At 42.7% G+C, this 27,403-nt stretch overlaps 1 protein-coding gene across 5 annotated transcripts; it reads right to left on the bottom strand.

The window, feature by feature from the left end:
- Nucleotides 1-25: 25 nt before the first annotated feature.
- chd4a (chromodomain helicase DNA binding protein 4a) lies at nt 26-27,403 on the bottom strand. Of its 5 annotated transcripts, none has more exons than XM_010790805.1 (41): nt 27,175-27,403; nt 26,515-26,676; nt 23,292-23,401; nt 22,389-22,643; nt 20,119-20,237; nt 19,705-19,970; nt 19,428-19,558; nt 19,181-19,319; nt 18,124-18,293; nt 17,545-17,775; nt 17,208-17,411; nt 16,695-16,909; nt 16,098-16,229; nt 15,900-15,999; nt 15,387-15,578; nt 14,535-14,735; nt 14,300-14,437; nt 13,805-13,926; nt 12,984-13,157; nt 12,729-12,870; nt 12,415-12,546; nt 12,106-12,223; nt 11,455-11,579; nt 11,108-11,200; nt 10,824-10,971; nt 10,545-10,720; nt 7,651-7,840; nt 6,760-6,849; nt 6,510-6,610; nt 6,247-6,380; nt 5,689-5,833; nt 5,047-5,200; nt 4,815-4,939; nt 4,460-4,724; nt 3,950-4,018; nt 3,517-3,729; nt 3,323-3,431; nt 3,065-3,197; nt 2,739-2,934; nt 2,043-2,230; nt 26-464 (listed from the first exon to the last, which is right to left on the bottom strand). In XM_010790805.1, exons 2-41 carry the CDS (start codon nt 26,573-26,575, stop codon nt 336-338), a joined length of 6,135 nt encoding a protein of 2,044 aa, XP_010789107.1. In that variant the 5' UTR covers nt 26,576-26,676; nt 27,175-27,403; the 3' UTR covers nt 26-335. The 5 variants fall into 5 exon arrangements, with proteins under 5 accessions (XP_010789107.1, XP_010789106.1, XP_010789103.1 ...); XM_010790804.1 differs by having other exon boundaries at nt 3,950-4,021; nt 7,651-7,837; XM_010790801.1 differs by having other exon boundaries at nt 3,950-4,021; nt 27,281-27,403.

Genomic DNA, 27,403 nt, shown 5'->3' with positions numbered 1-27,403 from the left:
CCCCCAACTGACCACAAACTAATTCTTTATAACATTTTTTTTTTTTATTTAGGTCCCAAAAAACCATCATAATAACATTATATCAATAATATTAATACAGAAATTGAAAAAAGGAGAAAAAAAAATAAAATAGCTTTTCTGTCCACAGTCTCAACGTTGGGGAAGGGATTCGATCCTCCAGAAAAACTCTGTTTAAAGTCTGTTTGGGGGGGGGGGACGTGAACTGGGCGTGGCTTCAAGCTTGAGCGCGCTGTCCGTCAGTCTGCTGTGCACCAATCAGGAATGTCGAGGTGAGGCAGGGGGTTGGTTTTCGAGGTAAAGCGCGGATTTTCCGTCTACTGCAGCTGCTGCTGCTGCTGCTGCTGCTGCTGCTGTTGCTGTTGCTGCTGTTGCTGCTGTTGCTGCTGCTGCTGCTGCTGCGACTGCTGCGACATCTGCTGCAGCGACATCTGCTGCTGCGACATCTAGAGGAGGAAAACAGGAAGAAGAATGTCACTTTTATTAATCATTGGATATTAAAAAAAGGGAATAGTTCTAGATTTTGAGAAATGCGGTCATGATCGTTGCGGTAGGTATAAAAATGAGGGCTGTCAAGTTAAGGGAGCGCCACTAATTATTTCAACATGCGATTAACGCATGTGTATTTGTCCTCGGCCCGCCCCGTAGTTTCAGAGCCCAAAGACTTGACGTTGTTGTTGTTGTTAGTTGGACGGTGGGAGATTCTAGCGAGAGATATGGATTAAAAAAAAGGTGTTTTAAACAGCAAGCCAAGCACACAGCTGATGCTGACAGCCCCACTCCTGACGCTCGCTTGTGGCAGACCACGCTTGAAAGTTTGCCGGGGAGACGCCTGGACACTTCTACGAGCAGCAAGCTTTCAACAGCGATAGCTAAATGGGTGGCGGTGGCTACAGCTTGCAGGACAATTAACATTGTGGAGGACGAGGGACTGTGTGAGATCATTCGGATCGCACCCAACGTGTCGACTGCACATCACAGTGCATTATTTTGAACCTAGGTGGGAACTTCAGTCTCATGCTTTGACTGCTATGAAGACAGAGGAGCTGAATTTCGCCAACAACTGTAAACAGGCTCGTCTGTTTGAGCAACTGGCTCAGTGCAAAGAAGTAGACAGGGTTGGGAGAGAGTGAAGAGAGAGAGAGAGAGAGGTTCCAGGTTGTTGTATTGAAAATACTCAGGAGAATATTTGTCATTGTTCCAATGATATTAAACAAACATTTGCATAAAGCATATTTGTCCACTCATATGTTGATAAAAGTATTAAAAAATATTCCTCTAAGGTACATTTAGAACAGATAAAAAATGTGCAATTAACTATGGACATCATGCGATTAAATCGCGATTAAATATTTTAATCGACTGACAGCCCTCATAAAAATACAACATAATCAAATACATGCATACAAAATCTACGTTCAAACAACAGCTCACCTATGTGTGTGCTAACTTCCATTTACCATTTACACAATAAACTTATACATAATAATCCATGGAGTGCATTCCTCTGCTTTTCATGCTAAGAGATGCTTAGCTCCTCTCCCATCGTGCAATGTTCTTACATGTTGCCAACATTTGGCAGGATAGTGATAAAGTGTTTCTACACACAAAGACAATTCTAAATAATCTACTGTAGCTCTCTTTCTGACGTAGCACTGCGCGCAGTGCGTTGCTTTTTATTGGCTTAAAAACTAAAAAATGTGCAAAAAGTTCCAATAGAATTTAACAACAAATAATTGTCTGTAGACTAACGAAAAATACTAAAGTACAAATTCTTACATTTTTAAATGTGGCATAGTTACAATGATAAATGTAAACATCCTCTCAAACTCCTTGTTCTAAATTGTCTCTAATCATGTAAGTAAAAATAACGAAAAGAAAGCAGAATGTGTTTTCAGCTGGTAAAGCTCAACATGTCAGTATGTAAACCTCATGTTGGTTTCCACGGTTGCTGATGAACGTTTTACTGCAGAGTGATCATCAGTCCAGCTGAGATAAAGACCCCGACCCCCCCGGCTCTGTACCTGTTGAGTCTGTGACTGTGTCTGTGACTGTGTCTGTGTCTCTGATCCTCGACTCGCCAGCCGGCTCAGGATATTCCTCTCTGACATCTGGAGTCGCACGGCAACCGGCGGTATCCGGGCGATGGTTGCCGGGAGGCGGGTGACATCCGCCTTCATGTCGCTCAGCAGCTCCTCCAACTGCTTCAGCACTGAGAGAGGGGGAGATAAGAAATGATAGACACTCACCCACTGAACGGTTTGTTTGATCAATCAGATTTATGATTGCTTATTTTAGTTCTGTTTATTTTATGCAACATTTTTAATTAGAAAATATTTTAATTTCCTTCCATTGCAATAGATTCTATCTAACATTTCCTGTGGCACTCTAATTGTCTACATGCTTTTTCCACCACCTTATCGTCAAACTAACTTTTGCCATTTTTGAAAGTTGAGTTATTTAAGATAAGAGAAATGTGTCTTTAAAAAAACACATTGAAAACGTGTACAAAAGGAGCAGCAGCATAATTAACCACAAGTCAGAAGTAAGAGTAATTCACTCGTTTGAGCATTAATGTTCAAAGAAAACCAAAGAAAAGTCAAAAAGCTCTTCAAACCTGAGGAATAGGATGTGACTTTTTGGAGAAATAAACCTGAAACTTGATCAAACTGGCCGACAAATGAGTTCCACTTGATCTGCTTGATGACTTCCTGTCTAACCTTTGTGCAGGACGGCGTTGGCCGGCTTGTTCCCGGACATGGACTCCTTGCTGAGATGCTGGTGGGACTCGGCCAGACACTCCACCTCACTGAAGCGGGTGTTGAGGGCCATGGAGGGGTGGGAGGGGTCCTCGGACATGTTGAGGTAGGCGGCACGACGTAGCTGCTCCTCGATCACCAGCGCCTGCTCCAACAGCTGGAGGGAGAGAGCAGAGAGGGAGAGAGCAGAGAGGGGTTTAGAGTTTCTCCGATAATGAAAAAGGTCCTTTTAGATGAACTCTTCCCTTATCAGTGTTTTCCTTCAATTCATCAAAACGTGAACCTACCTTGAACCTCCTGGCGAGGAACTTGTTCTTTATTTCCAGGAAGTTTCCTCGGTTCATCTCTCCCTTGAAAGGTTCGTTGAGGATGGCGAACTTCACGTCGTTCTGGATGTCCTGCCAGCGGGCATAACCATGTCTTGGGGGGGGGCGCGGTCAAGGGCAACAACCACATGTTTTCATCTCAAAACAACAATTCTCAATTTACAACACCCGCCTTTCATAATCACATCTCAGAGCCAATCACAGGTAGGAAAAGGATACTGTATGATGCCAGCCAGCAGCCAGTAGTCATGACGACGGTGCCAGATCTCATTGGTTTTCTTGGTAACGGTGGCCGCCCGCTCCTCGTTCTGCCACAGAGAGTGGAGCTCTGCGAGAGGAAACAGGGCGATTAGGAAATGTGATCTTTGATTGAGTTTCAGTGCGTGTGATTTTCTAGGTGTGCTTGTGTGTACCCGTGAATCCTCCGTCAGCGATGTTGAACATGAATCTGGTCTTGGCCTTCTTCTTCTCCTCGCTGGCGGCGGCGGCCACCACAGCGGCGGCGGCGGTGGCAGCAGAGATGGCGGGTGTGACGGCAGTGGAGGCGCTCTCCTTGCTGCCGTCTCCGTTCTGCAGCTTGGTCGCCTCCTCCGGCTTCTGAGGCTCCTTCTCCTCCTTCAGGTCCACTGCAGGAGAGGGAGCACGGTTAAAGAGGGGGGGGGCAGCAGGGAGGGGGTGAAGCAGGGAGGGGCGTAGAGCAGATAGCTGAGGCCTACTGACAAGGACCTGATATACCTGAGATCTGATGAGGTGTTTTCATTTTACTTTCTGTTTTGTGAGAAATATATATAATATATAGTATATATATTAATATTATTTAATATTTATACAAAAAGGGGTTCATACCTTTCTTATCATCTGCAGGAGCGGTGTCCATCTTCTCTTCTTTCTTCTCTTCGTCTTTCTTTTCTTCTGCTGCTGCAAAAAAAGAGGAAAACATGATAAAAAAAAGAAATGAAAGACGTTAAGGCCAGAACAACAGTACCAACATTTAAAATCAATACAAAGTAAAATATTGAAATGAATATGTATAAGTTGTTATTTAGGTAAAGTGAAACGATGTAGGAAATTCATTGTAAATATTGGTATGATTGGTTGAAGACATTTTCTCCATACTTTTCAATTATTGCTACAATTTCTTTGACCTGGTTGCGTTTTCTATTTTAAATCATATTTGACTTCAGGTCTTCGCACATTCTTTCATTCATTATTCATCCTTTGTTTGACACATCTGTGTTTGTGTCTAAATAAGAAGTTACGTTTGTATTCAGTAACGACAGAATGTCTGGACACCTTTCGAAAGATGAGAAAATGAGAAATAGTTAAAGAACGTTAGAGTGGGAGGAAGAGTTTTACCTTTGACCTCGGTCTCCTCAGGTTTGACCTCTGACCCCTCCGCCTTGGCCTCGGCAGGCGACTTGGTTTCCTCTCCTTCCTCTGGACTCTTCTCCTCGCTCTCTCCCTCCTTCTCGCCTTCCTTCTCCTTTTCTCCCTCCTTCTCCTTAACGCTCTCCGTTTCTCCGTTGCTCGGTTTGTCCGTCTCCATGGGCTCCTCCCCGTTCTTCTTAGCCTCCGGCTCGGCTGACGGAGTTTTCTCGTCGTCGTCCGGGATGGAGATCACCTGGAGGGAGCACGGAGGGGATTTGATGAAACATCTCAGAAAACTAAATGTGGTCGAATGTCACGTCTCTCAAATGAATCTCCTTTTTACCTCGTTGCTGCTCTTTGCCGACTCTTTGCCGTTCTTCTCCACCTCGCCCTCTTTCTTAACCTCCTTCTCCGTGTCCTTGTCTGCATCCTTCACTGTCTCCTCGTTCTTTGAAGAGGATTCGTCAACTACACACCGACAGACCGACAGTTATTCACGATGTTGATTTGAATCCAACATCCCCCAGGTCAGTTAGTAGAGTGTGTGTTGCACAGTGAGTGGACGTGTGTGTTACCTGGAGCAGGTGTGTTGGGCTGCGTGTCGGCGGGGGTGCCGGTGGACGGGGTTTTCCCCGGGGAGTCGGGCAGAGCTGCGGCCTTCTTGCTTTCCTCCAGCTCGGCCATCCAGGGCATCGACCACTGACCGTTTACATGCTCGAACTCCTGGACCTGGAACCATGAAGCACACGGGCGTCAGGAGAGCTCAAAGGACTCATGACCAACAGACGTCTATTAGGGCAGCAGCATCTCTTTGAGCCATTTCACAAAACTGCTTTATTAATGGCTCTAATCGTTTTTGATCAATCAAAACACAATTTTATAAAATGTCAGAAAACATTAAAAAAAAATTATCTTTAATTTGCCGTTTCTTGTGTTTATTCGTCTTCCTACAATTTCCTTAATGGGTAATGAAGAAGGGGAATCGCAGGACAAAAAAAAACAAACCCAACCTACTCAAATGACAAAGATAGAGGGCAAATGTATTGAGCTGAAACAATGATCAATGTTGCCGAGTCGCAAACATTTTGATAAACGTTTTACTCGGATGAACAAAGATCATTTGAGGTGCTTTGTTTTAGTCGGTTACCATTTTTTTTCTCATTTGCTTTAATAACAAATAAATGAAAGTAAAACTAAGTAAAGGCTGCGGTCGTTACCTTCTTGCGAATGAGTGACATAACGCCGATGCGGGTGAGGACGTGTTGCCGTGACAACCCTTCTCTGGGGACACCGTCTGCGAAGGTCTCGGCTCCGTCGGCTCCGGGCTCACACAGGTGACGCATGAACAGAGAGACGTACGCCCTGAGAGGGAGACGGAGGAGAAAAGATTCATGACGAATACACAAAGAAAACAAATGAAAAGAAGAGAAATATATTGGGGAATTTAAAATATGCACAGGATAAAAAGGCTGTTGCGTGTAATATCAGTGTGTGTAAAAGACAATTCTAAAGGAGATCATATCTGCAGGCTACAAATATTTCATAAGATATGATTTTACACATAAAGTTAGGTCTAAGAAAGTTCAACAAATAAAAGTAAATCCAGTTAAATTTGTTATCGTGAAATAAGTATGGAAGTTTGAAACGTGTATTGAATTATGATCCACATTTTCCCAAATAAATACTAACTTGCATATTGTAACATTTTAATTGTATGTCTTTAAAGTCTTAAATACCTAATATTTAGAGTTGGGGTTTTTATTTTGGTTTCTTACTTGAACTCTTTCTCAGATTTCCCTCGCAGGTCTCGGACCAGCCACTGGGTGGTGAATGCGTCTTGGGGAGGCATCCCATAACGCATCACTGCGTTCAGGAAGGCCTTCCTCTGGCGAGAGTTGAAACCCAACACCTGGGAAACCGCAGGAAGGGAAAGGCTTTATTTAGAGACACAGAATGAAGCAACACTTTCTGAACTGCGGCTGTCTGATGCAGTCGTTGTGTAAGAGAAGAAAAACATATAATCCCGGGGGACGCTCACCTCGATGTTGCCTCCCACCCTGGCCACCCTGGCCAGCAGGGGGGGCAGCGGCTTGTCTCTGTCATTCCTCAGGCCCTTCCTGTTCGGCCTGCGAGAGTTGGCTGCAGAGAGGAAACAGATGTGATCAACAGAGAGATAATGACATGTCCTCTGACTTTTTATATACATTTCTTTATACATCAATATGTGATACACCTTGTGGAGAAAACTTAACATTTAGACGGCATATTGTTCTGTTAACACTTTTTACCTTCTGTTCGCTCATCAAAGTCTTCGTCTCCCTCCTCAGATGCCACAGAGTAATCCGATTGGCCGTCAGACTGGTCATCCTGCCAATCAGCTGCAAGAGAAAAACAACAAGACAGTCCAATAAGACTTAAATGAAACCATTTGGTAAAAGCTCTTAAAAAGGATCTGGAAACATGCATGACTTAAACCCTTAGGTGGGCAGGGCGGCGAATTGCATTCATTATCATCATTTTGTTACTGGGTCAAATAATCACACCCAAGACTGAATATGGTTAATAAAGGGCGAAAGAGATAAAACTACTGTTGTTGATTTGAGTTTGTTTTATAACCCTGTCTTTCCTGCTGTTGCACACAAACACCTGCTGTGTGTCTTAAATGGCCATATTCCTCACTGAGTTTGTGTGTGTGGGCGGGAGCGACATCTTACTCCTAAACAAGCTAAGATCATGGCAGTTATGTGCAGTGCATTATGGGTAATGTAGTCTCTTGATTCAAGAGGCGACACCCATCCAGCTACATCTGGGACTTACAGTAAAGCATTCTCAAGTGATGCAAATACAGGCTGGTACTGTACTTCAAGCCTTTTGAGTACAACATGTGTTTGTGTGACAGATTATAGAAGATGTCAGGTGCATAAAGTGCCTGGCCAAATTGTTCATGTTTTGATAAGGATTCAATATATTATAATAGAATGTGTCCTATCTTGAGTATTGTTTTAGCAACAGTACACATTTATTTGTGCAACACGGTAGTTAAAAAGAGGGTTTAGAGGAAAAGCCTGATGGGTGAATAATATCTGGAAGGGCGGATGTTATTTGCACTTGTACATTTGTAAGTCACACGTTAAAACCAACTTGAATGCTAGTAGTAAAAAAAGAGCTCCCATATTTACCTCTGCTCTTACCCCGGTCTTCCTGGGAGCCGTCGTTGTAATTGACCTGTTTGCGGATACGTTTGCCTTTGCCCAGGTTGCGGGCTAGGTCCTCCTGCTGCTGCTCGTAGTGGTGACGCAGCAGCTTCTCCCAGTAGTCCGGATCCACGCTCTCCTCCTGCTTGATGACCTCTCGCTGCACCTCCTCCTCCTGAGCAAAAGGAGAAAAAGATGGAAAAGGTTGGAGAAGGGTGAAGACGAAAGTAACAGCTGAGATAAAGCTATGTTTCCCAAGTTCCTGTTGGAATCTGTGATGTCAATCTTTCTGTATATTAGTATATAGGAGGCTAATTTCAGAAGCTAATACAGTCTGCTCTGGTGGTTTGTCCTGCTAGCTGAAGACGAAAAGTAACATTATTTGTGTTAAAACTGCACAAATAAAAACATTTTTACTGAACAGTTTTTAGTATTTCTCAAATGACAGTGACCTCATCAGTAACAGCTTCAAGTTATACAATACATTCAAATCTTCCCAGTTACATCAATAAAATGAATATGCATGGACTAGCTGCCATTGTTTTATCTTGCCAACTTCAAAATCAAGCCCAAAAGGACAGTAAAACTGGAATTGTGTGAGACTTTTTAAACAAATAACAGAATACTGCTCAGCCAAACTTTGATTTGGTGTAGCAATATTTTCTTTGGTAAAGATACCTTCTTGGCATCGTTTCAGAATTTACTTTGATAAGAATCTCATTTGTTATATGAATTGTTACTATACATTTCCACCTCCAAGCCTGATCCCTTCATACACTTTTTCACCAATGATTTTCAATGACCTTTCCATGACTTCTCAATGACCTTTACCTAATTTTCCATGACCAAAACAAAATGACCACTGAAAATGGTTTATTTTAACATGGAACAGGAAAATAAGGTCTGCCTATCTAAAACAAATCAAATACTAGGCTTTCTAGCTTCTACACGCTTAAAGCAACTGTAGTCAGGGATCAGGGATGCAAAGTCATCAGGTATGAAAAAGGTGACATGGATCCGAGCCCCCCGACCCCACGGAATATCGGCTTTAAAATGAGGAATAATAGAGGATTTTAGCAGTCAGAACAACTAAAGCAGCAGTGTTAATAATAACAGAAACGCCAAAGAGTCACATCTAATAGAAATATATAAAAGCATTTATTTTAAATTGTGTAGCAGTCAGTTTATAATTTTGGCAGCACTGTTGAGCATTTTGAAAATGTATTTTCATGCCTCTGTGCAAGGCTTAGTCTTTCTATCTTTATAGCCACTGGTGTAAAGTAACTAAGTTCATAAACTCAACAAGTACTATACGTGGGTTTTGAGATACTTGTACTTTATTTAAGTATTACAATTTTTTGCTACTTTGTTCTTCTACAATTCAGAGGTAAAAGGTGTACTTCTACTCCCCTACATGTATTTATTACATGGCTTAGTTGAATACTCGATTCTGATTGGTCAATTCAGAACACGTGACACGTTGTTAATCCAGAACAGAGAGACCGCTGTCAAGGATTTATTGACCGTTGTTAAGGACGCTCACATCTGCAGAAAGAAGTCTGTTCGATTTAACTGTATACAGTTTGGCCTGAAAAGCAAAGTGCATGCAGTTTGCTTTTCTAACTGACAAGACAAGAGCGACAAGAAAACAGCGGAGAAGTAACGGGGCAGAAATCCTCCTTTTTACGCAACGGTCCAGACATAGACATCAAACGGCGACACATATTCAGTTGCCAGTTACTTTGGCATTAGGGCAGGGATATCTAAAGGTTTGACAAAATGAATTGTGCTACTTTTAAAGCAAGGAGTGATGTTTTCAAATCTGTAATCAAAAAGCTCCTCAAAAATGCTATCGAAGCAGTTCCTGCCGTTGCTACGTTAGTTCAAACAGTAACAACGGACTATTTTTCTATAGAAAAAAATATATATACAATTTTTTTTTTTTAAATCAATAAAATCATTTTCTAAATCCATAAAAGCATTTCAATTAATAGTGGGAGTCATAACTTCTATTTTTACTCAAGTACAAGATCAGAGTACTTCTACTTTTACTCAAGTACAAGTTCTGAGTACTTTTACTCAAGTACAAGATCTGAGTACTTCTACTTTTACTCAAGTACAAGATCTGAGTCCTTCTACTTTTGCGCGAAGCGGAGGGATCTAGATTGGCATGAAGGCATGAAGGTGTTCCATAATTGACTCAAGTACAAGATCTGACTACTTCTACTTTTACTCAAGTACCATATATATATATACTTATACCACCTCTGTTTATAGCCTATGAAAAAAAAACTATTAGAAAACGAAGGCTAAAGCTAACGTTAGCAGATAGTGACAACGTATGCTAGCTAGCTAGCTAGCTCAACGATTCCTTAAATAATATTGCGACAGAAAAACTTTTCAGTTCACATCACGCTCTGCCGCTCTGCTCTGAACGGCCCGTTCTAACAGCTGTTCATCAGCGGTGCAGTCTGTGCCACAGTGACTCCGCACAGTTAATGAACGCACCGTAGATAATGTAGCTGACACTCATCCCGGAGCAGCAGGGTTCAGCCGGCCCGACGGGCAGGAAGACTCGAGCACACAGCTCGCGCTTCATATATTAAAAAAATAACACCATGCGCGTCATGATGGCACATAACAGCTCGCGACCGCAGATTATTTCGGCGATTAGAAATGTAAATTATATTTGACGCAACTTTAATTACATTTCCATTTCTTTTCCAAAACTTTGGGAAAAATATTGTCTTCCATAACTTTTCCAGGGCCTGGAATTTGCATTTTGAATTTCCATGACTTTTCCAGGTTCTCAATGACCGTACGAACCCTGCCTATACTAAGCAACGTCAGATTTCTGCTGTAGTAAATCAGGCACTCACCTCCTCCTCCTCGTCTTTGACCACATACTGAGCCACCTTGAAGGAGCTCAGGTACTCGTTCATGCTGGCTAGCTCCGTGTCGTCGGTGGCGTCCTGGTTCCTGTCTAGCAGACGGTCGATGGCCCTGTCGTCGTAGTGGATGACGCTGCCGTCGTCGTCCTTGTTCTTGGGATCTCCTGCACAAAAAAACACAGTTACAAAAAAACACCTCACTTTTAAACCCCTTCATGCACCAACACAAATGACCTCTCAGCATATCTGCATTGTTTCAACCCTCACCTAAAGTCCCATACAACTCGTCCTTGAAGAGCATTTCTGTTCCAAACTTGAGGATGTCGTCTAGTTCCTGCTTGGACATGGAGCCCGTCTTGGATCCGAGACCGGGTCGGACCACTAGGTGAGTCAGCATCATCTTTTTCTTGGCAACCTGTACAGAGGATGGTGAGAAGAAAATTAAGCCAGATTTAGGCAACTATTCAGCAACACTTGCCACTCAGTGGTTGACATTTAAAAAAAAGAAAAGAACATTGTCAGGTTTCTGTGTGTTGCTCCGTCCTGCTCACCTGAGTAATCCTCTCCTCCACCGAGGCCCTGGTGACGAAGCGGTAGATCATCACCTTCCTGTTCTGACCGATACGATGAGCTCTGCTGAAGGCCTGGACCGAGGAAGAGTTTTCATTAACACTTCAAATGAGATCTTCACAAAATGAGCTTGATTAACAAGTGTGCCCGGAACTTTAGAGTAAATAGGAAAAATAGTTATTACAGTCAAACGTTACAAACAGTACCAATAAGACAGATACAAGTCAAATGTTCCAGATTTCTCTAGAGGTCCACAGAAAATGTCTTCCCTACGCTTCACCTTATTATCAATAAAAACGAGTAGGAATAGATGAAGTAGCCGCTGTACCTGGATGTCGTTGTGGGGGTTCCAGTCGGAGTCATAGATGACGACGGTGTCGGCCGTGGCCAGGTTGATACCCAGACCCCCGGCCCTTGTTGACAACAGGAAGGCAAACTGCGGAGCGCCAGGAGCTGAAGGAAAAAAAAAGAAAAAAAAGTTGACAAATATTCTATAAGAATGTTTAAACTAGAACGTTCCATTTAAGATTGGGAACTTTTATAACAATAGATCAAGTAAAGCGTAAATTAAAGGGGCTCTGTTATGCTTTTTGGGGTTTTCCCTTCCCTGTAGTGTGTCATAGGTTTCTGTGCATCTAAATGGTCTGCAAAGGCTAAAATCCCAAAGTTCTCTCCACTCACCCCCCCCTCCCTCACACTCCTCCTCCCTCCTCTCCCCCGAAAGCCCTCCATTGTAGTCTACTTGTAGTTTACTTCCGTAACATAGTGACACTACTATGTACCACTCGCACTTCTATTGGCTAGCGCTCCAGCACTTTGTACGTGATATGCTAAGGGGCGGGACATCTCTAAGCGGTTGCCCAATCACAACAGAGCCAGCTAACCACCTGAGCAGCTGGACTCTCCTTTTAAAAAGATAAAGGATTCTTTTACAAAATAAAACAACCAAAGCTGGAGCTCTTCTTGTCCCCGTTCTCACCGTTGAAGCGATCAATAGCTTCCTGTCTCATCCCGCCAGTGATCCCTCCATCAATCCTCTCGTACTTGTAGCTCTCGTTCTCTAGGAAGTCTTCGAGCAAGTCCAACATCTTGGTCATCTGCAGCAAAACACAGAGGAGACAGTTTGTTGGGAACAGCTGGTGAGATCTCTGGCTCTTAAAGGTCTAGTTGCATTTCCTATTGGGAATTATAAGCATGTACTTGTTTGTGGAGCAGGCAGAGTCTGCAACACAAGTGTTTCCACAAATTGACCATCTTTGTTTTCCGAGTCAGTCCTTAGAAGTGTTACCTGAGAAAAGATGAGCACTCTGTGTCCTCCATCATACAGCTTCCTCATCATCTTCTGCAGCAACGTCAGTTTCCCAGCAGCCTTTGTGAGAGCGTTGCCATCGTACATCCCGTTGGGAATCTTTGCAGCTTCCTGTTGGAGAGAGAAATCAAACATTAAGAAAGCAAAAGTTTACTTTTCTAAAAGAAAGGTTTCCTAAAACAACAATCTAATCAAAATTTAATCTCAATGCAGAATTGCAAAACATGCTTTCAATTAATTTGATCTAAAGTGTCATGATTTGTCACGTAATAGGAACATTATTAGGCTCTTACAATAGCAGCAGCGGGGAAGAGGTAGGGGTGGTTGCAGCATTTCTTGAGGTCCATGACGACGTTGAGCAGAGAAACCTGGTTTCCTCCTCCTTTGCAGTTCAGAGCCTCAAAGTTTTTCGTCAGGATAAATTTGTAGTATTTTCTGTAGATAAACACAGACAATGTATACTCTCCTTTGAAATATATACTCCCTTATTTGTACAACATCATCATTTAGAAAGAACATCTACATTTTGAAAATGAAAGACGACTCACTTCTGCAGAGGGCTGAGCTCCACTCGGACGATGAGCTCCGTCTTGGAGGGCATGTGTTTGAAGACGTCGGCCTTCAGCCTCCTGAGCATGTGAGGACCCAGCATGTCGTGCAGCTTCTTGATCTGGTCTTCCTTTGCGATGTCGGCAAACTCCTCCAGGAAGATCTCCAGTTTACTGCAAACAGACAGGTGATATAACTACACTGATATAACAACATGATAATGCAACAAGGCAACATCATCTGCACTCTTTTATTTTACTCTATTTAATGTTTTTTCACACACACACACACACACACACACACACACACACACACACACACACACACACAGTTGCATTGTTTGAGGAGCTCGGGACCTAAGATGCTCATTGCCATGACTACACTGTAGCTACTGTGCATATGGCAACACAGCCTTTGAATCTTGAATATAACACGGATGACAGCAAATGCACCTCGGCTGCGAAGTTGCTGTGCATCATTTGCCATACCTCTGTTCATTTATTTAACTTTGATTTAAACGTTTTCCTAAAAACCTCAAATTTGCTTGAGGTACAGCTGACAACATAACAATCTGAAAGGTCAGGAGAAGGTAAGTATGACAAAAAGATCTTTCTGACACGCACAGTTAGATAGATATTTCTAACCATTAGGATCCTATGCACCTCTGAAGCACACCTGGAAAGTCACAGTTTCATGTGGGAAAAAGTTACAAAGCTTTCTAAATCAAAGCTAAACCTTGACCAACTTCACCACTGAGACTTATGTTGTAGTTTTACACCTTAAGGAAAAACCATATTATGAAACAGAGTCTAGGACCTACCTGAATCTCAACGGTGTGAGGAAGTTGAGCAGGTGGAAGAGCTCCTCCAGGTTGTTCTGCAGAGGCGTTCCAGTCAGCAGCAGCTTGTGCTGCAGAGGGTAGTTGTTCAACACCCGGAAAAACTACACCAGGAGAAATAAAAGAACAACATGTAAGCAACCGTTATCAGCTTCAGTTCAACAGCAGCCGTCTGCATAGGCCTCCAGATTTGATAACTGTTTTAATCCAGCGAGTCACAAGAAAGAAATTGCACAACTTTCACATTTCTGGCAGGTTATAGGTTCAGCTTTTACTTGATTATAATTAAAGGATCTTTGTTTATGCAGAAGAATGTAAATGACTGTAAAAAAGAAACTATGTTTAATGGAAAGGTAAAAATGCAACCATTTATAACTTTGTATCTTGCAGCGCCTGAACTCTCTATTGTGTCATTTAGAGACTGCTTTGTCAAATATGTGTCCTAACATTCTACTAAGTGATCTGGTGTGTCCGTACCTTGGACTGGTTGTTTTTCAGTCTGTGGGCCTCGTCCACCACCAGGCAGGCCCAGTCGATGGAGCCCAGGATGGCCATGTCGATGGTGATCAGCTCGTAGGAGGTCAGGAGGATGTGGAACTTGACCGACGAGTCTTTCTTTAGGAGGTAATTAACACAAAAACATGTTAAAGCAGATATTTATGTGAATTAAATGCATTTCTTTGAAAAGAGTTCCTATATCCGAGTCTCTTACCCTCATCCTGGAGGCTTTCTTTCCTCCTCGAATGGCGTTGTCCTCGAAGGAGAACTCGTTCTCTCTGATGACGGCTCGGCTATCTTTGTCACCGACGTACGTAACCACGTACATGTCGGGGGCCCACATTTCAAACTCTCTCTCCCAGTTGATGATGGTGGATAGTGGGGCGCCGACCAGGAACGGCCCCTTAGAGTGGCCCTGCAGGAGAAGAGAGGAGGTCAAGTCCACTCCATCATTTCAAAATGATAGAGACTAACTCTGTGTTTCAAACCAAAAACTTTAATTAAGAGAGCAGAAAGTTATGAATGAAATCAAATTAAAAAAAGTACACTTTGCTAAAAATCACAGGTTTATAGAACCAAACAGACAGATTACATCATACAAATATCTGTGGTTTCAAATGAAATCATCAAATGAAATTAGAAACCGTCCAAAATATCTTGCGGCTCGGACAGGAAATGTCTTCTGGCCTCCACCCTTTAGATGGCAGCAGCCGCAAACATGATCAGTGTCAGTGACTGTTTTCCGTTTGACATCAAACTTAATGTCGTCAGATTTCACCTGACTTAGTCAAAATGGCTGGATGGCTCCTGGCCAATAGGAGGACAGCTACCTATTGACAGCTCTACACAGGGAGGCTCAGACAAGACTCGGAAGCCAAAAATGTAATAAAAAGCCAAAATGTATTATTTTAAACTAAATATGAAACGGATATCATGAAGATAATGAAGAGCACAACCGTTAGAGTCAAAGCTACATTTAAATGAACGTGCTGAGCCCATGTTTCCAACACAGCGGTTGATAAGAATTATCTCCAAAGCATTTCACCAGTATCTCACTGCCACCCACCTCTTTGTATAGCGAGGAGAGGAAGACAGCGGTCTGCACCGTCTTTCCCAACCCCATCTCGTCGGCCAGGATGGTGTCGGTGCCCTGAGCCCACGAGAAGCGCAGCCAGTTGAGACCCTCCAGCTGGTAGGGGTGCAGCTTCCCCCCCGTGACGTCCAGGTAATCAGGCTGTCGGTCAAACTTAATGGTCGGCTGGGAACAGAGAGAAGAGATAGGACGGATTAGCAACCAAAGATCAGCCACAAGGAAGCAGAGCTTTAAAAAACAACTTTTCTATAAGCTACATTTGATTTACATTATCGCAATGCACAAATATTGGCAATAACTTGATCATTAAAAATGGTAATATTGATTTTATGGAATAACAATTAGGCACGGTTTTAGACCATTTTTTATTTTTGAATGAAATGTATTTGTCAAACGAGACTAATTTACAAACAGTTCATATGTAGAATTATATTCTAGCACCTACTGTATGCGAGTCCTAATAAAAAGACAGTTCAAATCACTTACATCCACAACAGGGTTCTCTGGAGGTTTGTCGGGCCGCTTCACTCTTCCTTTCACCTTGATCTTCTTCCCGGGTTTCCCCTCATCTCCCATCACCATCTCTCTGGAACAAACATGAGTTGGTAAAGCGCGGTGTGGGTTTGGTGTCATCATGTTTAGCGCTCCAGTTTAAAAAGGTGATGATCTGCGTCTGTGTCTCACCTGTGGTTCCAGTACCGCACCTTGAAGATGTCAAACTCTGGGACGTCCATGTCGTCGGCCTCCCAGGTGGCCTGGTCGTACGCCAGCTCTCTCCACTTGATCAGGTAGTGGACGTTATTCTTCCTGTCCAAACTGGGGAAACAAAAACAAAACATTCCAATTCAAGTTTTGTTCCAGGTTTGGCTGATGATTCACGACGGCAATATCTAAAATACACATTGAAAGTCGGGATATAATAACTCATAAAGCAATGGCTTGTTGAGTGAAACAAAATGTTGACAGCTGTGGTAAAAACTTGTTTATGTCGCTGATCAAAGATGGGCATCATGGAAAACTGGTCACTTGTGGTAAAGGCTGTTGTAAATTGTATCTCAAATGAATGAAATGAAAGAGGCACAGAGAAATGTGATTAAGTCTTGCATTCTCCGAACACGAACATGTGTATATGTAAAAAATAAGTTACTGTGACAATTAATTATAGATAACAACTCCTTATTTTTTGGCTGATAGAAATCCTAAAGCTGTTTGATTCTTACTGTATTATTAGTCAACTCTAAATTGAACAAAAACTCTCCTCGTCTGTAACGATGTGTTTACCTGTGGTTGATGATGCGGTGGATCATCAGCCACTCCATCTTGATTCCAAAGCGGAGGTATTTCTCCTCCAGCTCTGCGTACATGGGGTTCTTGCTCTTCCTCTTAACACTTGTTTCGGCGGCCTCCTCGCCTTCCCCAAAGTCGATGGGCGGCGGATCATCCATGTCATTCTTCCGCTGGTAGTTTCTGAACATCACCTGACAGTAAATCTCAAGCTAGAGGGGAAATAAAGGGAAACAGGTAAGTGAAGAATATCATGCATACGAAACATGGATAATACCAGGGTATCCACACTTTATAAACAGCTTGTTCAAGGACTTTTCAAGGGTTTTCCAGGCCCATTTCCTTTTCATTTAATGATCCAACACAACATAGTTTGAGACACAGATAGAGGGTACTTTTAGACACTGAGAAATCTATAATGAGAACCAGCAGAGCTTACAGAAACTCAAGTTCAAGACCTATCGATATGACTATTTCCCTCTGTTTAAGGTGTTTGTGTATTCCACACACCTGGAGCTCTGTGACCCAGGAGCAGTGCCAGTACGACAAGTTGGACCACTTGGCGAAGAACTCCCTATCAGGCCGCCCTGCCAGTGGCGAGGGATCGGGGGCATCTGGCGCGAGGTCATGGGGTCGAGGGACTGGTGTTGGAGGAGGAGGTTCGCCCCACCGCCATGTCAGGATCTTCTGAACCTTCCCCTTGATGGCCGGACACTGGAAGGGACAAAAGAGAAAGAAATATATTATAGTGTCATCTCTTTTCAATCTCAGTTGAACCATAGCCCCAGTAGATCAAACGCTATATCAATCATCTTCTTTGACCCCTGATTGGCTGATGGCGACTCACCGTGCATCGGGGGCAGATCCACTCTCCGTTGGGGATCTCCGGGAGTGGCGGGTTGAGGCAGTGGATGTGGTATGACGAGGGGCACGAGTCGCAGCAGAGCAGCTCTCCACCGTCTTTACACACCCTGCAGAACTCCATGTGGTGGTCGTCCTCCTCCATCTCGGGCTCGGCGATGTCCTCCTCGACTTCGGAAACCTCTTCTCTGGCCTCCCACTGGATGCCCTCCTTCTCCTGGAATGAAAGGGAAATGCAGGTGTATAAATAAATTGAGTTCAACTGAAGACAAAAAAGGTGTTCCAGGATCGGTCATTTCAACGCTTCTCGATGTGTGCCTATGTAAGCAGTGGTGCAATGCATTCTGGTCGCAATGCAGAGGTTTTCAATTGGCCACTCAATTAGACGAAGTTTAGGCTGCTTTTCGTAGATCACGGTTGGAAAAACGTTTCTAAATGAGGCGCCATAATAATCCAGCTTGAAATCTGGGTGCAGACAGCCAACATTTTGAGGTGTTCCGAAGACATTTGGATTAAAAGCATCAGTAATGTGGTTAAAACCTAAGAGTCCAAGTATGTTGCTTACACAGTGTGGGCAGCTCCACGTGCCCTCGGGGGCTTTCTCCATGTCGGGGTCCAGGCAGACCATGTGGTACGCTCGGGGGCAGGTGTCACACAGGATGATCTCTCCGCCCTGCTGGCAAACCTCACAGTAGTCTTGGTGATCCGTCTCATAGCCGTCCCCTTCCTCTGCTTCTGAAACCAACGGAGAAAACGTTTTAAACCAAAACACCTCTAAACGTTTGGCCTCGAGGCACAGAATGTGATATCTGCTCTGATCCAGGATCTGTTGTGTGTCGTTGATGTTGTTTGTGAGAGAGAACCCACAAGGCGATTCATTTTTTCCCCTTTCAAGACACATTTGACTGAAATTCAATGGTTTTACGATGAAATCTATCTGGGCGGATAGAACTCAATAAATATAACTTTATCAGAAGCGATGGGCAATTTTAAAAGATTCATTTGCCAAACACTTGTCAAAGAAAAAAGTCCGCAGAGACTCAACAAAACACCACAGCTACCGTTAAAAGGATTTTCACACAGAAGCAGCGGCATCTCGTGGGGACTTGATGACCTCTTTAATTTCTATATCAATTCATGTGACGTTGTCTTAGCTGCTATAGAGGATGCGTCAGTAAGCAGCAACCCAGAACAAGATGTCGTCCTTCTAAATATACTTATCACTCAGCTGACTCATTCACAGTGACTAATGTGTGTGCGTGCATGCGTGCGTGCGTGTGTGTGTGTGTGGGGGGGGGGGGGGGTCACTTCCTCCAGTTGTTGCGCATCCCACAGGCCTTTAATGGTTTAACTTGAACGCAGTCATTACTATCCACCACTACGTGTTAACCTGTAATCTGTAGGCTCTTTCTGAAGCTGCAACAGGTAGAGCTCTGACGCTGACTCACCAGGTAACGCATGAAACCGCCAGGGTAACGAGTTCAACTCCCACAGGTTATACAACACTGCATATTCAATGAAACGGTACCAGAGGATGATCCAGAAAAAAACAATAAAGAAGACTACATTTCAAATCAGAGTCCACATCCTCCTCGTCTCATACCCAGAGCATGCACACGTACCTTTCTTTTTCTTGGGTTTGCTCTTGGAAGGCTTCTTTTTGCTGCGGCTGCTGCGGCTGTTGGATCCCTCCGAGACAGAGACACTGTTCGTGCTGCCGTCCTCGAAATCGCTGTCTACTTCAGGCTCATCCTCCTCGCTCTGAAACATGGGAGTAAAAGCTCTTGTTTAGAAAACAGTTCACTGCATTAACCGCAAAACTGTTTGGTTAGGAAGCAACAGACAAAGCAAAGTGGAGGTGGAACGTACCGATGAGCGTTTCCGCTTGCTGTTGAAGCCTCCCAGTTTGATTTTGAGAGGAGCCACTTTCTTGGTCTTGGCACTATTTTTCTTGTCTGCTGCTTTAGGTGTTGGTTTTGACTTTTTGCGGCAGTTAGGGCCTGTCGACACGAAACAGAAAGGCAGAGGTCAGTCACACACACACACACACAGTCGAGGATAACGTAAAGGTCCGACTAAAATCCACCAACTGTTCCGAAAACACAGCTCTGTTATATCATTTGACCCCTCCTCGTCCCCACTGTACCTTTGCCTTCCTTTGTCTTGGCCTTGCGTAGAGGCGGTGGGGGGGGCTGCTGAGGCTCTACTGGAGGGGGTGGTGCTACAACGACCGGGGCGGCCTCCGCCACCATGGTCTCGACCGCAGCCGGCACGTTGGCGGTGGCCAGGGCTGCGTTGGCAGCGGCGGCTCCTCTCAGGGGGTTGTTGGTGCTGAACTCACGCCACTTGGCCCCAAGAACCATCATCATCTTGGACACGGCGATCTTAGGGTTCTTGGCTGCGATGAGGGGCCTGGAGGTGAGGGAAACACACATTGAAAATGTAAACAAACACGAATCGACATGAGTACTTGGCCAATTCAGCACCACAATAATCCCAAAACTGGTTGAAGAGCAGAAATAAATAAGAAGACTGGAATAAAGTGTATGAGAGTATCTACCTGACAAATTGGCTGAAGGCCTTGTAGTTGGTCAGAGAGCGGTAATCTTCCTCAGTGAAGATGTGGTCGATGTCCTCCATGCCCCAGTCATCAAGGAGCTGGGATGACGTCTTTGGCTCCTACAGGAAACAAACACCAACAATTAGCTACGTTTGTATGATGTTGTACAATTTAAGATTGTACTACTAGGACTAAAGGCTTTTAAATTGACATTGTACGTTTCAAAACTTGCTGTTGCCCAACAAACCAGCAGGTAACATAATGATCATATGCAGGTAAATCACTGAAAACGATTGAACTGAATCAAAAAGCCAAGTCTTGCTGTTGTAAAAAAAAAAACATAATAGGTAGAAGTGTAAAAAAACGGAAAGAAATCCACAATTAGAGACTCTAATAATAGCCCTAGTCTGTGCAACGCTGGTTTCTCACTACCACTTTAAATCAGTAAGTGAGGCGCAATCGATACTAATCTAATCAATTGATTCGATGACCAGTGTGGAGGAGAACCTGGTCTAGCAGACGAGCCATAACATGTGGGACACTGTTGTTTTCAATATGTGCATTAGAGAATACATGGTGCCAGGTGTGTTTCTGACCAGTATTATTCAAACATCTCATGTCAGAAGCTCTTGCTGGATGAGCTAAGCGGTGACTGATCCTGCTCTGACTGAGTGACCAGGAAGAGGGACCAGCTGCTGCTGCTTTTCAGCGTAGATCTCGAGCATAACAGCTTCCAAGTATAGGTTTTAAAAAGCAGTGCTGCGTACCGTCCTTATGCATCAGAAATAATAACTATCAGAGCTGTAATAATGATGCTTTAATGGCTCTATCAGACTCTACTGGACCACATTTGCATGGATTTAAGTGGCTACTGAATAGGGTTTAGAATCAGATACGAGCTAACCAACAAATGCAACAAAAAATCAAATGTAATAAGTCCATTTGATCCATCTGACCCACTTCTTTTAAAGATAATGACATCAAACTGCTTGGTGATATAGTTTCTAATCTAGTGACAAAGGTCAGGATTAAATATTTTCTGTTTTGCAGTCCAGCATTTTTTTTATATATCATATTCACTTTTATCTGTCACAAAAGACACAAGTACATGGCTAAAGATTTGGGTTATCTAGAAGAGTTTCTTTTCATTTCCTAGTACTTTTAAGCATTGTGGGCAAGTCAACCGATTTCTTGCAGATAACTGCGCCTCTTCTAATCATTCGCATTTACGCTGCCTTCCAGAACTGGCTGCAGAATAGATTGAGGGCGGCTTTAACAATGAATCAAAACGTGTTTATCTAACCAAAAAAAGGGTCAAGAGCGCAGTGCATTGTGGTGCTAGGCGAGGTTGCCGTGGTAACAGCATATATGCCTTAAAACGCCCACCCCAGACGCACACACCCCACACCACCCCTTGCATAAGTGTCATTAACGACAAGGCCTCCTATTGGCCGCTGGGCTCCGAGTCCACCAGACACAGCTCTTTGTTTAACCGTCTCTCGTATCGTATTATCTGTGTTTGTCAAACCGCAACATTACAGGTACCCAGTCAATAGGCCATCATCATGGAGCCAACAAAGGGCTGTTACAGAAGTAATCTTACTAATAAAGACATTTGGTTGTTAGAAATTGGAGTAAACCATTAAACTGAAAAATGGTCCATGTAGCACCATTTCCTGTCGTTTCTATGTGAGCATTGTTTGGTTGTCACACAGCACACAATAGAACTACCACGCCAGCGGTTTTGCATGTTTTAGCCAATTGACATCAAGTCGCATATCATTTACATCGCTGAAAATCATTTCGTAAATGATGCTGATGTTTTAAGACATTTTATATGCACTTTTTTATCAGGTCAAGGAGAATTGTGGTGTGACATACATTTTTGATATAATACTACTACAGGTATGTAGGGGGTCGTCACCTTTACCCCACTTAAATGGTTTGCCCAAAACGTGTTCCACCACACTTCTTATACTGTACAACCCTCTTTTGTTCAGCCACGTGACATGATGAGGTTTGGTCAACAATTTTAGACATGGCAGGCATTACTGGCAATTTAATTGGATTCTATTGTGCAAAAATTACTATAACTCAGAGTTCTTGAGTTTTTTTGGGGTCAGTGAAGACTGTGTGGTTATGGCGTAAACGTGGTTTCAGGGGCTTTTTAAAATCCTTCACTAAGATGTACGCCATCATCAGTGCAGATGTGTGTGTTAGAGACTTCACTTTAACACTACTAATCCCCCTCAAAGACCACTTTTCCTCACCGAGCTGTCGTCATCATCATCGTCGTCGTCGTCATCATCTTCTTCCTCGGGCTCCGGGTCTTTCTTCTTGGAGCTGCTCCTCTCTGCCCCCGAACTGCTCCTCTTCTTTTCTTTGCCGCTGCTGGCTCTCTTTTTCTTTTTGCGTCCTGGAGTGTAGTCACTGCCTTCGCTGTCAGAGCGCAGGATGGCGCTGCCTTCCTCAACCTCCTCCACTGGGCCCACGTCCATGGCCTCCGGGGAGCTGATCGGGACCTCCTGGGAAAATGAGAGCAAAGACAAAAGTTAGCAAAGACAGAACAAAAGGTTTAAGAACAATGGGAACGGGACAAAATATAGGTTATAATACGTTGAAAGTCTAAATGTAGAGAAAAGCAAATGTCTTTCGGTTTGTTCATTACATACAAATATTTTACAACTACTATTCTTTTTAGTTTATTTATTTTCTCAATTCATACAAGTAAAAAAAAAACACGTTACGGAGTTGTGCTATAGATAACGTTTTTAAAAAGTAGGACAACTATTATTTTTATAGTTCATTTTTGAAGAATGGAGGGGGGAAATGCAAATAAAGAGTGGCCTAGAACGTTTTGAGATGTCCAATAAAATGAAATTAAAATGTGCCATACGAGAGCTTTAGCAGCATCAAGTATTTTACAATCATAACTACTTTGAGCAAATTTGAATGTGTTGTTTTGCCTATATCAACGTCCGCAGACATTTCTGCTTTCAATTGTGTGTGAAGCTTAAATTCAGGTGTTATGGTGTTTTGGTATGAGTTGTTTATTCCTAGTTTATGTTGAAGACATTACCTTGGATATAGGATTAAAAAGTTGTAATATTCTTTCTAATATTTCATACTTGTAGCTACAGTAATTTACCCCACACAGTGATGTCCACGCTTACCTCTCTGCGTGAGCGCCTCTTGCTGCCCTTGCTCTCTTTGCTCTTCTTTGCCTTCTTCTTCTTCTTCACCTTCGGAGTCTCATTCTCCGAGATCTCCTCATCCTCATCGTCTGCAAATCACACAAGATATTTGATGGTCTTAGATAAACAGCAGAGTCGTGTTGTACTGTATTTGGGCCGTGTGATAAAATTACAGAAAATAAAGCTGCATATCCTGCCGTTAAAAAAGAAGAGTCAGTTTGTCAAGTTATCAGCAGGTAAACAACTTCCTGTCATTGACCAGCTTTGTCAGTGGTACTCATATTTAAAAAAAAAAGTAAGTATACTTTACTTTTAAATGTGTGTCTTTTCTGTTTAGTTTAAGTTCTCAGGCTGAGAACAATTGAATTACTGATTATTAATGACAAGCAATATCTTTGTTGCAATATTCAACATCATGACATGCAGCTTTAGTAGTATTGTTTCCATCATAGCTCAAACCTGAGGATTTTTCACCTAAGATTAACTTTCATCACTAAATATGAAACAGATTGATTAATGGTGCCTATTCATGTTTGAATTATCACTACTAACAGGATGCCACATTTTCACTTTTGCAGTGGCCAACTAGCTGGTTTTCAACACAAGACAGGGAACAAAGTCTGGTTTTAAACCATAATTTAGCCCCATTTCCACCCCTACCAGACTGCAACCACATTCACTTGGTGTCAAATGACACTTAAGTGCTCCATGATTACATGGCTAGAATGAAAACTGGCATGAGATCCAGGGACCAAGACTAGTAGAGGAAAGCTAGTGGTTTGGGTTAGTACTCCATTTTATAAGTTGCCCTAAGGGAGGAGATTCAAATCAGTTTTGCTCTAGTGGTTAAAACTGTAATTTACAACTGATGAGTCATAATTTACCACACCCTCCTGCAGGGCCTTATGACAGTGGGATACAAGTCCAGTGTTCAGCAAGGCCGCAGTGGCTCCAAAAAGAAGCGCACTTAGGCCCCATTAATGTAATCAACTACAGTAAAAAAGTAAATGGCAAGCAGGCATTAAGATGCACCTGGTGAGGAGGATGCTTAAATGTGATGAGCATTTCGGGTCATATAAAGGAGAACAAGCTGTATTTGAGCATGTGGGTGAACAACTGAAAATCCCAGCAGAGAAAACATTTTTATTTCCTACTTGATATTATGAGAAGTCAGTGTTTGTATGAAAACCAGTGCCCACTTTTTGTAAAAAATCTTAAGGGCCCTTTCACACCTACATTGTTTGATCCGGACTTTCAGGTTTCAGTTTGATCCGGACCAACATTCGAAATTCAAAGCCAGATACAGACGTTATTGCTGGCTGTCATCATGTTTTAAGAGTATAGAAGCCCCTTTGTGGAGCAGCTCAGTGTGTATAGATTGAGTAGAAGAGCATTTCATCTCCTAAACAAAGAAGGTAAAGTAACCGTGTTTTTACGTGTACATACAAGAGGACGGGAAAGCCCATCTACAAACCACTGAATTGCAAGTTTAGGGACATTCAGCTCACATAGGTGGTGATGACAGGAAATAGATACGTCACGTAGAGCACTTTAGTTTTCTTGCATAATTGCAATGTGAAACGAAAACTAAATAGATAAAAAGTGTAAACGCCCCATCACTAAAATGATCTTAATCAACAGACTTACAGTGGGTTTAAGAACCGGAAAAGAGGCCCTGAGCTATAGACTAAAGACCTGGACTCGAAACGTACACAAAAAACATATTTATAGCTTAAAATGGACTTATAAATTATTTTCTATTTGCTCATGATAACTTGTTTCCGTAATTCAAATCATCAGGATATTACGTTTTGACACATTAAATATCAATACAATAATTAAATTGGACTGTGATGGACATTATTTATCTGTCAATATCGAGACCACATTATTAATTATAAATCAAAGATAGTGACAGCTTTGCCTGTGACTAGGATTTGTTTCAAGCCAAACTTCTGCCTAAGACAATAAGCATTTTAGTCGTTGAATGTAACAAAGTACATTTACTCAACTCTGATATTAGACAACAAAGAAGTACTTGTAGTTTACCGTTATAATTCTGCAATTCAGAAGGAAAATATTGCTTCTTTTCTTTTTATCAACTACTTAATTTGACAAAGGCGGTTCATTTGCAGAGCTCAAATGTATAGTGTAAATACAAATCTTTATCTTCTAACATTTTGGGACCATGATGGAAATGAAGGCTTACAGTTTAACATGCTATTATTTGGATGTTTGTTTCAGTATATTGTATCTTGTATGATACTGGTATGCTGTGCTGTGCTGTGTACGGAGAGTGTTGTTTTAATTGCCAGTGCCATATACACATTTCCATTTTATGAACAATAAAGTATTCTGAATCTGATATAAATGAACCCATCAATCAAATTGACTGTTCAGAGGAACAATAACCTGCATTGATATCCAAAAATGTAAACGATTTAGCACATCCTTGTTGAGGCTCCTGTCTCTTTTTGCACACTGTTTTGTTTATGCAGCATCGCTTGACATATTTAATAAAGGTTTGTTGTCTGTGACAAGCGTTTAAAATGTTTGAGTAGATTGTAGCTATTAAAGCTAACGTGCGGGACTACTTGTTCTCAACGCTTCCACCGTGTACGCCGCGCGTGCTCGTCGGTATTATACAAACTGTGAACAATGCGATCTTACACCACATCAGTTTACTAGCTTTTTAGAAGATATAACAGCCAGAAACGATTAATAGTATGTTTTACTATAATGTATTATTTGTACTTTTTCCACACACACTCAAAACAGAGGGTGCCGGCCATGAGGAGGGGAACGCAGCAGAACGTCATCCGCATCTTCAGCGCTAACTGGCTGCTGCCTCCATCTTGTCATCGACACGTAAATAACACCGGTAGCAGGCTAACGCTAGGCCCCGGGAACATGCCGGTGAGTCGGTGTGACTTGACGATACTGCAGCTTTCAGAAACATTGCATATGGATGGTATTGGGGTAACAGGTATTTTTGTTGAGGTTTTAAAGCTAAACAGCTGAATAGCCGCGGGAAAAGTGTGTTTGCTGAGGTTGCCGCTAACATTAGCTACCCGGTAGTTAGCAGCATTGACTAGCAGAGCTAACGATACATGATTGATATGAATGCAAGGAAATCTGCTCGTGCTAACATACAACCAATGTGAACATTAGCAATTTAAGCTAACAAATGAGCTTGTCTTACCGTGCATTAACCGGTCCTCGGGGGCTCCATAATCATCTCTGTCATCCTCGCTTCCAGACATAGCGGACAGCAGAAAACTTTATATTTAGTTAGCTAAGAGTTTAGCTAACTAAATAAAGTTTTTTAATGGTAGGATAATCCAGAGTTCTGACCCAGTTTTGACTATGTCCCAGGTTGTGTTGTATTAGTGAGTTGAGGGCAGTCGGCCAGGATTCGACAAGGGAAATAAGAACAAAAAGAGAAAACGGAAGTGAATAATTGGTACCAAAAAAGCATTCAATACACAGCACCGGATAAAAGCAACACAGACGCTCACTGCATGGACTTTTCCAGACAATACATGCAAGTTTATCAAGCTACCAAGTGGGACAGCTCACAAAGATGATCACCCTCACTCACTCCATCTCTGCTGACATGCCATCTTGCCACAATCGTTATAGTTTCCGTGCCATTAGCATGCATGCTAGCCGAGCTTGACCGGCGGCCAGCTTCAGATTTGAGACAAACTAAAAGAAACCCAAGCACTCACACTCTTTTACATCTCATTAAAAAATATATCGGTTTAGCAACTACCGGGGAACGCGGTTATCTCACACACACCATCCTATCCTTTCTCAAGTAACATTTTCAAACAATAAAACCAAAAACTGAGATACTCACAACTTGATTCACACAGCTTCCAAAAACAGTAACTCCAGGCTCACTTTGTCTATCAATCAATACTTGGAAGCTTTTTATGTTATGGTAACGGTAAGGTTATACATACAATTTAAATATATTTCCGTGTTTTTTGTAGGCAGCGTGTGCGCACGACGCCGTCTCCTCTTTCTCTCCCTCGCACACTACACACCCCGCGCGCGCGCACACACACACAAAGAGATCAGGGGGC

Source organism: Notothenia coriiceps, unplaced genomic scaffold (genome assembly GCF_000735185.1).
Source record: "Notothenia coriiceps isolate Sejong01 unplaced genomic scaffold, NC01 NC01_scaffold00034566, whole genome shotgun sequence".
Classification (NCBI taxonomy): domain Eukaryota; kingdom Metazoa; phylum Chordata; class Actinopteri; order Perciformes; family Nototheniidae; genus Notothenia; species Notothenia coriiceps.
This window is presented reverse-complemented; position numbering and strand designations above follow the sequence as displayed.

Excerpts from the sequence above, each read along its gene's own strand:
- chd4a (XM_010790801.1), bottom strand. The coding sequence starts at position 26,575 with ATGTCTGGAAGCGAGGATGACAGAGATGATTATGGAGCCCCCGAGGAC. Across the intron at positions 14,736-15,386 it reads TCTCCTCGCTATACAAAGAG|GGCCACTCTAAGGGGCCGTT; the intron begins GTGGGTGGCAGT and ends CTTCTCCTGCAG. Across the intron at positions 13,158-13,804 it reads CTCACACCGTTGAGATTCAG|TAAACTGGAGATCTTCCTGG; the intron begins GTAGGTCCTAGA and ends GTCTGTTTGCAG.